This window comes from Sprattus sprattus (assembly GCF_963457725.1).
Source record: "Sprattus sprattus genome assembly, chromosome: 5".
NCBI lineage: Eukaryota > Metazoa > Chordata > Actinopteri > Clupeiformes > Clupeidae > Sprattus > Sprattus sprattus.
In genome coordinates this window covers 10,870,081-10,882,058 of record NC_137924.1, presented here as the reverse complement: position 1 = coordinate 10,882,058, position 11,978 = coordinate 10,870,081, and the positions used below count along the sequence as shown (strand labels likewise).

Sequence of the window (11,978 nt, the reverse complement as noted above, 5' to 3'; positions counted from 1 at the left end):
GACAATTAATGCAGAGCCATTCATCACACAGAGAGGCCTCACAGAAAACATGAAGTGAGAAATGGCTGCAGTGATAGCCATGCCCATAACAGACCCACGCCATGCCACAGGGGCACGTGGGATCAGGCTCAGCCATGTAAAGAGACAAACATGCCCATGTGAACTCTATGTATTTCATTACATTAGTCGGACTTTGCTTCTATGTACGTAAGCACGAATGTTATTGTTTGTTTGTATGCGCATTGTTTGCATATGTTATGTCAGAGTGTGTTTGTGGGTGTGTGTGTGCATCTCAGTCTCAGTCTGTCGAACAGTAATTGTTTCCATGTGTGCATTCACGTGTCTATCTGTGTGTCGGTAGGAGGATGTGTTATTATCAGTGTTTCTTTGCTAGGGTTGTTGTGCTTGGTTTAGTTTTTGCGCCACTTTGTGTTGTGTTGGATCCCATCCAAGCCAGCAGCAAACATAGGTGTCAGGGTGTGGCAAGAGGAACAGGTTGTTTAGTAGGGAGGCTCAGAAGGGGGTCTTTTGTGGGACTGTTGACATCTGCAAACACACCCTCACATACACTGGAGAAAGACTTAGCAGTTATGCGAAGACAGGATCATCCTCTGCTTAGCACAGCCAGATATTACAACTAGATGGGTTTAGCTGCTTTAGCATGAGAGCCATTTCAGGGAACCCACTTTGTAATAAGAATCTAATTAGCATTTCTCCTTGAATGTGTTATGAATGCCTTGAGAATGAAGGCTGCTTACAGTATATCAGGGAAACGGCCATAGCAGAGGAACACTAAAAGGTTATTGTTTCATTCATCATCAGGCAAAAAGTGCATTCGGACAGGGTCCAGAGAGCATCCACAGGTTGCGTTGTGTTTTCACGAGTAGGTACGGGTACGGATGTTTCATTAATGCTTTTAATTCGAGCACTCACTCGACGGCTCTGGACCTTTCAGAGGATGGAGTGTTTATCTCCAAACAGAAACTCAGCGTGGTACAAGCACATCAATCCTCAGCCCCCTTTGTTGTTGGCCTGTAGGGCTATGAATATGCCTGCCCTGTAAAGAGGCCACACTCACACACACACACAAACACACACAAACACACACACTCACACACACACACACACACACACACACACACACACACACACACTGGGTTCTCCTTTTTGTCTTTCCCTTGCTTAGCATCGAGGAACTCAAATGCACTCTTAACGCACGCACACGCACACACACACGCACGCTCTCAAACAAATGTCTGCTTGCTGTTTCCGGCCTCTCTGCTCGCTGGGGAGTCTCTAGATTGGCTCACTGACAAATGAGGCAGTGTGATTGCAGTGTTACCATTGTAAGCTTGGCTATGTCCAATCGCCTCCCACCCCCCTTCCCCCTATCCCAAATCCAATTTGTTATGGTTTGAATCAGCCCCACTCACCCCAGTCCCTAGCTATTCTACCAAAGCCGCTGATGTATTTTGAGACCAACTTAAATTGCCGGATTTCTTTTGCGGAGCGGGAGCAATCTTGTTACAGCGTACAATGGGCACCATAGTTCCCCATTCGGTACCGTAGCCTGGTTTCACTGCTGGCCAGCTCTTAACTGTGACGCAATGCATGCTGGTCTAAAAAAAAGCAGTATCCATCTTATGTCTGTTGTGCGGATTTGACTGAGCACCTGAACAGTGGAACATGATATCAGTCATTGAGTACCAGGACCAAGCATTATCAATTCCACATATAAACGCCACATATCAGCATATATACAGACAATACAAATCCATCTTCTTGCTATTCTCTGTGTTATCTGCTGCTATCTCAATGTGGCTGTTTGATACTCAGCTCTGTGAGGCCCTGAAAACATTTTGCCAAATTAGCATGTGGATGTCCCCCTGTTGGTTTTCTTCCTTTCCTTCACCAGCTCCTCTGGCCAATTCTGTCTCCCCCTATCCCCATTCTCCAGCGATACCCCCTCAACCCCCCCCCCCCCCCACACACACACACACACACACACAGCCCCCAACTTTCCCTTCTCCAATCACATTAAGATTTAAATTTCATCTCACTGGGAGCTCAAGGGCACTCAGAAGCATCAGAGGAGGAAATCAAAGAAAGGCCGGCTGCTGCTCCACCAAAGGAAGTGATGCCATGTGAATGGCCTCAAAACAGACTTGCGAGAAATCAATTAAGAGAATTGTAGTGCCTCTCAAAAGAAAAAAGAAATCAATTTTCTAGGCTTTTGGTCCTAGCTCAAAGAAATTACTGAAAGTAGTCTGCCCATTGTCGGTTTTAACAGGCTCTTACAATTTAATGTATGACTCAAGCAGTTTCATTAATTGTTCCCTTATAAAACCATTTGAATCGCACTAGTTAAAGCCCCAAGGCATATTGGTTTTATTTTAGTACATTCGAATATTGAGGATCCATATACCTCGTCCAAGATCTGCTTTTATTTCTTCCAAGTATTGAACTGACAGCTTGTTTTGTACAGAATTGCTGCTTTCTATCAGATGACTTTCCTGGCTTATGCAACTCATGATGTTTGAGATGATAATGGTATTGACGATAATGGCAGGGACACTGATACTGAGTGAGTGTATAGGTCCTCGTCAGGGACGTGCACAGGAGTGGGCTAAGGTTGCTCAGGCAACTGCCCGTTTGCCCTACTCGACTGAAGTTGCCCCTCCAAAGGAAATATATATATTTGCGATCAGGGGACGGGGGCGTGGCAGCAACGGTTAGTGAGAGTTTAAAATGATATTGGCAAAATGTGCGATCAGATGACGGGGGCGTGGCAGCGGCGGTAAGTGAGAGTTTAGTTTGCCCCTTTTCCCAGGGCAGAGCAACTGCCCTTCAAAATTCCTGTGCACGTCCCTGGACATGATGTTTGAGATGATAATGGTATTGACGATAATGGCAGGGACACTGATACTGAGTGAGCGTATAGGTCATCGTCATCTTGGGTAAATCAGTGGCATATGGTGACAGACCTGCCTGTGTTACATGTTACATTCAGCTGTTATGATAAATGCTTTTTCAGCTATTATGATAAATGCTTAAATGGTTTTTGGTTTTAACGTGCCTTGGTTATTTAATTTATTCAGCCAATGCAATGTTTCTGACAGTCATCGGTTGTGTAGTTGTTTTGCCTTGGTCCATGATCTGAGGATCGATTGCTTTTGTCTAGAGATGTTTTGGGTTCAGGTGAAATCGCGGGTTTCTCTCTCTGTTTTTTTGGTGATTGAAAAGTAAAGAGCATTGCACTTGATGAAGAAAAACTACGACTGACTCTGTGGTTATTTTCAACTAACTCAGAGGTATAACACCTGTGTCCCACAGGGCATGATGTACCTGGAGGAGAGGAGGCTGGTGCACAGAGACCTGGCTGCAAGGAATGTGCTCGTCAAATCCCCCAACCACATCAAGATCACAGACTTCGGCCTGGCGCGTCTCCTCGATGCCGACGAGAAGGAGTACAACGCAGACGGCGGAAAGGTGGGCACAGCATTCACCACCGTAGGCATGTTAGAGGGAGCAGAGTTCTGGAGAGGGCCAGGTTTATTAATTCATTACCTTCGAAATACAAATAATTGATCAGGGTTATATAGTGACCGCACAGGGAATCTGTAACAGAAGCAATTCAAAAGTAAAGATTAAATTATCTTTAAAAATCAAATTCATTATAAAATCCTGTCGCTCCTCAGGAAGAGTGAGGTGTTAACAACATCAAGGTCATGGATTGGATACCCAGGGAATGCACATTTTGACGAAGCAGCTCTTAGTTGCTGTGAATAAAAAGTGTCTGTTAAAAGAATAAATGCAAAAGTAAATGTTGTTACGGTAGATGTCAAACGTAAACACAGATAAACAAAAACATAAAATCAGTTTCATTTGTAAAAGTATCCGTACACTATTCATGCATACAGGTCATTCCTCAAAATGAGATTTTCTGATCTTTTGATCCACGCACTACAACTCTATTTAGGCACAGTTTGAAAAGGGTGCAGTGCCTTCTACAAATAAGCCTCTCATAAAAAGAAATAACAACACATATTGGATTTCACCTTCAGTCCTACCTGTTCTGCTTTTGTACAATTTGCCAAGCTTCACTGTAGGATCACATTTGGGCTCCAGCACCCAGCAGCTCTTCTGATTTTGCCTCTCAGTCCAATCCACCTGCACCTTTTCCAACCTCACTGATGGTCACCTTCTCCCTCCGCCATGTCCTTTTCTCTTCTCCAGGATGCCAAATTTAAGATCAGGCGAGTGGCTGTTGCAGCAGCTCTGCTCAAAGTTAATGAGACATACAGAACTCTGTTCAGCCTCCCATGTAGCAATCACTGTGCAAGACCAACCACTATCCCAATGTTCCTATTTCACTTAAGCTAGTGGTCGAACAGTCTCTATTTGGGCCATCTGTCTGTGTCCGGCAGATACTTGAAGCCAAATAGGATGCTTTCAGAGAAGTCTCCCCACATTAGGTGCAGAAACCACTAAATATTTTCGTTCTTGTCTGGCAGTTTCCCCTGGATGCTGAGTGTGTAAGAAAAGCCCAGCGAGGAGCCGGTTATTGAGTGATCATTATTTGCCTGAGATATTCAGCTAGTCCATAAAATGTGATTCCTGTTTTTTTTTAACATCTCAGTTTCAGCAAAATAAAAGTTCTCCCATGCAGTACCTGTCAAAGCCCCTAATTAATAGCCCTGGGATAACTTTTAAACCAGGAGGTAGAAATGAGGCGCTCCAGTCTGTTAGATATGAACTCATAGTAATTGTTGTGTGCTGTTTCTCTGTTAGATGCCAATCAAGTGGATGGCCTTGGAATGCATCCACTACAGAAAGTTCACCCACCAGAGTGATGTGTGGAGCTACGGTAAGATGGCCCCCTGAATTTGGCACATGCTGTCTCGTAATATGATAGCCCTCAAAACAATTTCCAAAACATTACAGTGTTAGTGCGGGGAATAGTCTCCAAACTGCTAGCGAAATGCAAGCGTAGTGGATATTACACAGCTTTGTTTTTTTTTTATGCAGGAGTGACCATCTGGGAGCTGATGACTTTTGGAGGGAAGCCGTATGACGGAATCCCCACCCGCGAGATTCCAGACCTTCTGGAGAAGGGAGAGCGTCTGCCCCAGCCTCCCATCTGCACCATAGACGTCTACATGGTCATGGTCAAATGTACGTCCATATTTTCTCTCCCCCCCCCCCCCCCCCCTCCATGGTTCCCCTTAGCAACAACAGAGGGGCCGTCATTCCGCAGCACTCTCTTAAGCCTGTCCAGTTTTTCCCATTGAGTCAGCCAAGCATACCATGTTGTTTACACACACAACAGATAGATATTCATCCCGTATCACCATCACTGTCAATACTGCTTTCTACACGGCCAAGCAGGATATGGCCTGTGTTCTAAAGCTGTAGTAGTAGATCTGCTATGTGTTAAGCCAGGATATTCTGGCCCGAGTGTCTGGGTTCCGCATGGACAAAAAGCCCAATTCAAAAAAATCACCATCAGGGAGATTGGGAGCGTTCCATCAGCTGCCACCGGTGCCGCGCGTCCAAACTGATGATCTCATCAGCCGGCCGTCTGGACTGACACCTCGGGCCAGTGGGAGGCTGGAGGGGGTCAGAGGTTCTTCTCTCGCCCATCCTGCCAGCCAGGAACACGGGCGCGCTTGCCAGTGACACCCCTGCCATGCCTGGCTGTGTGGCTGTGCTTTCTCGCAGCTTGTGCTTCCTGTGTCTGACGGACAGCACCGCGCCTCCTGCCATGTTTCCAGCGCACAGCAGCCCCTGTGGAAGAGGAGCCAGCCACCTCCTCCTCCTCCTCTCACATAGCAGGGCAATGTGAGGACAGGATTATAGCAGGGGTTCCACAATAACACAGTACAATACAGTACAAACAGACTCACAAACATACAACAGCCAGCCACAATAGAGAGATTGCCTAAATAATTTGAACAGTTAATACAAAAAAGACAGTATGAAACTAGTATGCAATGTCCTTAGGTGCAATGTCCTTTTTTGTGCCATCTCTATCTAAGTATACTCAAGTTCAAGTTCAAGTTCAAGTATTTATTTGTCAGATACACAGAAAAACAGAGTCAGACTGGGCATTGAAATTCTTAGGTGCTCCTTGGTATGCCCTCTTTTTTTCCTCTGAGATTATAGAAAAACAAGAATAGATCATGTGTATAAGCTTGTGCATAAGCTTGTGCATTGGGGGCACTTATACAGTATAAAGTATAGTCTTGCAGTACGTAGGTCTCTATTTTGAATGCATGATTGTGAATCTGTTCATGCAGACCAAGTCCGACTAAAGACAGAAGGGAATCAGAAGGGTTCTTTCAGAATAGAACATTGCCTTTCTGAGCCCCACTGGCCCATAGCCTCTCTCATCTCATGACCTCAGCAGCACCAGACCAGCAGAGGAGCCGCTGATATGAGGCTGCTGCCATGGCGCCACTGAATATGAAAGCCTTAGGCACACTCTGGGAATGCCATATGACTGTGAGAGTGACTGGCATAGCCTTCCCAACGTGCTGTAAAACAAGGCACTCTGAGCCATATTCGCACATATGGTTGCAGAGGTGTTCTCCTTTTCATCTCTCTCTCTCTCTCTCTCTCTCGCTCTCTCTCTCTCATCCTTATGGTTTAATGTCATTCCAGGCATCATGAAAGGAAGCGTAAAATGAGCAGTCCAGCATGTTTGCGCTTCGACGGCGCTTTGATAGCGTATCAGAGGAAATCATCTGTGTGAACCGCAAAACCCTTCACAGCACCTATGAAAAAAATATAGTCGAAGTGCGAGAATGAATAAATAAATCCGTAAATAAATAATGAAATAAAAGAGCACTCTCCCACTGCGACTGTTGAGGGATTTAGCCAGCAGGGAAGGTAGATTAGCAGTGTTATCTCATGTTATAAATCGGAGGTAGAGAGAAGATCCACAATCCCACTGTGACTCACCGCTAATGCTTCAAACTTAGTAAGCTGAGAGCTAAGCTGAGCTGGGGGAGCATCCTGACGATTGTGTTGTGTTGCAGGCTGGATGATTGACGCCGACAGCAGACCCAGGTTTAAGGAGCTGGCAGGAGAGTTCTGTAGGATGGCTCGTGATCCACAGCGCTACCTGGTGATCCAGGTAAGGCATACATTTTTTTAATTGAAATACCTATAGCTAATGCCGATTAGGACTTCAATTGATAGATAGATAGATAGATAGATAAACTTGTATTAATCCGGTAAGGGAAATTAAGTTGTCGTAGCAGCATGGTAGTAGGTATAGGAATCAAGTATATATATAAAAATGAAAAATAAATTAATAAACATTTGAAAAAGAAATAAAATAAATACACAACATAGTACAGCTCCGGTATTGTCAGGTATACATATCAGATAGCAGTTGACTGGATTGAGCCTATAGACTGAACACACATGAATGAATGAGTGGATGATACTAGCATTGTCACATGTAGCACATGTAGCAAGTGCTACTTAAACTAATGAGCCTAGATGAGCCGGCCAGTAAGTTCCTCTGATATTTGTTCAGGGTGATGATCGTATGAAGCTGCCCAGTCCCAACGACAGCAAGTTCTTCCAGAGCCTGCTGGATGAGGAGGAGCTGGAGAACCTCATGGATGCTGATGAGTACCTGGTGCCCCACGGCCTCAACATCCCACCTCTGGCCTACACACCTCGGACACGCATGGACTCTAACCGGGTAGGCACCACACAACCCTTCTCATTTTACCAGCAAAAATGATGATATCCCATGATTTCCATGTGTTGCATTTTTTTTCCTCAACCTGTGTTTATTACATGTGTAGCGAGCGTCCCATCTGTGTTTGTAACTGATAGTTGTTCATATCACACCTTAACAGAAGAATAGAAAGAAAGAACCTTCAAATACTCAAAGTTAGAACTTGAGGATTTAAAATCAACAGCCTATCCAACTTTATGAAGAACAGAAGGTCAGAAGCAGTTGCCAAGTTTTGGTCTTGTTTTTGGAGTCAGCTTTTGTTCCTGAAAGATTTGAAGAATTCAATGCATTTTTACAAGCCCCTGTATCCCCATAGCATTTCAGGGAAGCAATCTATTTGATCTTTGTATTGGCCTAAATTAAGCCTTCCTCTGGATTGCTTACATATTGCCTCATGACCTTGACTTTGATTATTTGTCTAGAAGTAGCCGCTTTCTCCTCCTGCTTAAATCAATTCAGCGCAATCATTGCTGACTGCACTGCCCCTGCTGTTCCTGGCTAGGTTTCTCGCAATCCAATAATTAACAGAAAGCTGTTTCAAGGATATAATAGCGTAATGCAAAGGTGAAAGCAAACAGATGCAACAAGTCGGAGTTGCCATGTACTCATGACGTGAACAGAATGCAAACGATACCGTCACACCCCGAGTGGAAGACTGCCATGAAACGGTGACGGTTAGCCTGGAAAGGGCTTTGATGTGTCACATACACCTCCAGGAGTCAGCCCCTGAATAGAGCAGTATGTCCCTCTCCCCCCTCCTCTCCCCTCTGCTAGATAGAGCAGCAGCCAGAAAGCCCCTGTGCCGTGGCTTATTCCCCAGCGTGACACAGAGGCCTAGGCTGTCGGGTTCCCCAGCCCCCCTCCTCTACTTGCACAGTGGGCTTTTATAAGCAGGGTCTGCTTGTGTAAATAGCTGGGCTGCCTCTTAAGCAGAAGTGCCGCATGCATCCAGGCCTGTGGGTGTATTTGCTCAATGTTCCAGCAGCCATACCTCTAAAAGTCTAATTAACCCTGGACGCACAGAAAATATTTATACCCCAAGAGACCCGGACCAATATTTATCAAGGGTTTCAGAATCACCTCCAGGAATTGCTCTGAGATTTTTTTGGCAAGGATGAATAATGGTCTTACCACAGGCTAGGACATGAGGCAGTTATCACACCTCTTGCACCCGCTCACAGGGAGGAGCACAAGTTTCATTTCAGCGGAGGGCCTTTCTGCATAAGGATCATGTGGAGGGAGGGATTGCCCCCACTCCAAAGACGATCACAAATTTGAGAATGTCAGTTATATCCACACAATTTGTTTGAATGAGCTAATTGTCAAGTATTCTCGATAAGTGCCACTGCCTGCAGACTGTTTGTGTATTTCTTATATATATATATATATATATATTCACTTATGTTCATCCCCTGGTTTGTGTGATAAAGAGTGCTTATGCCTATGATGGACTATCCACCCCTATTTCTGGTTTACTCCATCCATCTTGTCCCTCCTGCTTTCCCTTAATCACTCGGTCCTTTTTAGAGACGCATGCTTACAAGCGCACTCCCACAACAACAGAATTATCGTAGGAAGCAGCACCTCGGTGCCATAAAGAGCCCTCTCTGTTCTGTGTCTGTATGGAGGCTTTGGCACACAAAGCTCTTCCTCTGTGTGCTTTGCTTTTCCACAGAGTGAGAGCACAGACCATGGGAGCCATTTTGCATTCTAACTTCCGTTTTGTTTTCCCCTTAAAAACCATGAGGAGAAGGGAGAGAAAGCCCTATGAATATCAATGAGCGACATCAATCCTCCACAGGCTCTTTGCTACATTACAGAAATCTCTCTCCTGCAGTTCACAGTATAAACAGAGCTTTGGGAGAACAAAATGGTGGCACATTGAAAAGAAAAAAAAGTGATCAGCTTATTAAATTCGTACTGAAAGAATAGATCTGGGACATCAAACTTGCTGGAAGGACTTTTTTTTTTTTAATTCTCCAAGGCCATCTCATCGTATTGTCCTTAAAATATTGATAACAATCTAGTCTAGAAAGTTCAAGGATTTGGTGAAATTCTCTCTTAGTTGAGCAGAACACACCTCAAGTTTAAATGCTTTCCTAAATATTTTAAGAAATCCCCTTTGGTAGAGGGAATATATTTGTCTGCTCTCCTTAAATATTACATTTTTAAAGATCCATTTCACTATTAATGTCCAATATGTACCCCTGAGTCTCATTTTGTCTGCCTGAATGCATTAACAGTAAAGAGAGGAGGTGGAAGCATGGACATACTTCCCAGTTATTACAAAACGCAGCATGTGCTTTATTAGGCTAGGCGTGATGGAAGAGGATGAAAGACAAATTAATCAATCCATTGAAATGAACATGGATAATTGGTGAATAACTGAAAGTAACGTATGACTAATTTCCCCCAAATATTCTCTGTATTATTAATACCCAATGTCTTTACATACGGTGTCATTATGAGAGATTTTCCAATTCCATCTTCCTAAATAACAGGAAGTTTATAAGGCAAAGGAACCTCCAAAAAAGTATTTTTTTTGGTTCCAAAATTTAGCTATTGGTGTTCCGTCACACAGCTGAACCCTGTTCTCTTCTCTCCGGTCTTCTCCACAGAACCAGTTTGTGTACCAAGACAGCAGCTTCGGCAGGGAGGAGATGATGGCGACCATCCCTCGGGTGGTGGCAGTGACAGCCCTGTCTCCAGCATGCTCTTCCCAGGACTCATCCATGACCCCCAGCACCGTATCAGAGGCATTCCCGGACCCCCGCTGCAACGGAACCCTACGGAAGCAACAGCCCTCGGTGCGGCCCGGCCCAACAGACGACAGCAGCGGCCAGCGCTACAGCGCAGACCCCACCGTACTGCTGGGAGAGCGGGCCAGCAGGGGCGAGACGGACGAGGATGGGTACATGACTGCCACACAGGACAAGAACCCCACAGGTAGGGCATTAAATGAGGGCTCAATCAACTGGGGATAATGAACACAATCTAGAGGTTTTTGATTTTATTTCATTTTTGATTTTATTTTTCGATTTGTTTTTTGACACCTTTCTTTACTTGCACTTCCTTAACGCTTCTTGCCTTATTTTTTTGATGGACATACGCATCCATCTTGGTTGAATAATGTAAATCAGGGTAGAGAGTCTCAGAACTATTCTTCATCACTGTTCTTTAACGTTCTCCCATCTTTGACAGACTATCTCAACCCCGTGGAGGAGAACCCCTTTGCCACACGCCGCAGAAACGGAGAAGTCCACGGTGTGGAGGCCCAGGGATATCACAGCGCCCCCAATGGGCAGCCCAGGCTGGAGGATGAGTACGTCAACGACCCTCTGTACCTCAACACCTTCCACAACTCCGGAGAGAAGAACCAGGATATTCTTAGAAAGAATGGCATTCCTTTATCTCATCTGGTCGCGAGTGGTGCAGGTGCTGTTGGCAACCAACACCCCATGCAGGTTGGCCATCCACAACACATCGCCCAGACAGACCACCCCGCCCGCCAGCACCTGCTTTTACAGCCTCCCTACCCCGCGCCTCCATCTCTCGCTAGTCTCTCGGGGCACACCCTGCACCCGGCCCATCCTGGACACACGCTCCACCCAGCACACACCCTTCATCCCTCTCACAGTGGCACCATCATGGGCGACAAGAAGCCCAAAAAGACCTTTGACAATCCCGAGTACTGGCAGCACAGTCTTCCTCCCAAGGCCACCCTGCACAACCCCGAGTACCTGCAGGACTGCAGCACGCGCTTCTTCTACCGGCAGAATGGCCGCATCCGGCCCGCCGTGGCCGAGAACCAGGAGTACCTGTCGGAGTTCGCTCTGAAGCCTGGGACTGCACTGCCACCCCCGCCCTACAGACAGAGGAACACTGTGGTGTAGCCGGCCTGGAGTTGGGGGGGACAGAGAAGGGGGTGGGGGGGTGGACAGGGAGCTTGAGAAGGCTACAGTTGGTGGACACTACTCAACAAACTGGCCCTTGCACCAGAGCAAAACTCTTATCTTTCCCTTTGTCTTTGACAGCAGGACTAGGACTCGGACTCCACTGACTCAGAGCTGGTCCACTCAAACTGACAGTGGTGGCCATGACAACACATCAGTCAATCACTCCCCCTCTTCCCCGTCCCCTTCTCCCCATCTGCCAATCTGAACTGAGGATGCTCTCAATTATGACTTCTCTAAAACAAACTGGATGCCTGACATGTTTGACA

At 45.8% G+C, this 11,978-nt stretch overlaps 1 protein-coding gene across 2 annotated transcripts in view; it reads left to right on the top strand.

The window, feature by feature from the left end:
- The window catches only part of erbb4b (erb-b2 receptor tyrosine kinase 4b), a gene marked incomplete at both ends in the record, with an annotated part of 230,294 nt that extends 218,645 nt beyond the window's left edge, over positions 1–11,649 (top strand). The window contains 8 exons of one of the 2 annotated variants that reach the window (XM_080839977.1): positions 3,334–3,489; positions 4,792–4,867; positions 5,029–5,175; positions 7,041–7,138; positions 7,547–7,717; positions 10,375–10,702; positions 10,958–11,165; positions 11,394–11,649. In XM_080839977.1, coding sequence (XP_080696103.1) covers positions 3,334–3,489; positions 4,792–4,867; positions 5,029–5,175; positions 7,041–7,138; positions 7,547–7,717; positions 10,375–10,702; positions 10,958–11,165; positions 11,394–11,649 — 1,440 coding nt within the window. Of the gene's footprint in view, positions 1–3,333; positions 3,490–4,791; positions 4,868–5,028; positions 5,176–7,040; positions 7,139–7,546; positions 7,718–10,374; positions 10,703–10,957 lie in introns of both variants that reach the window. The other variant, XM_080839976.1, reaches the window with a different exon arrangement.
- Between the last annotated feature and the right edge of the window lie 329 nt (positions 11,650–11,978).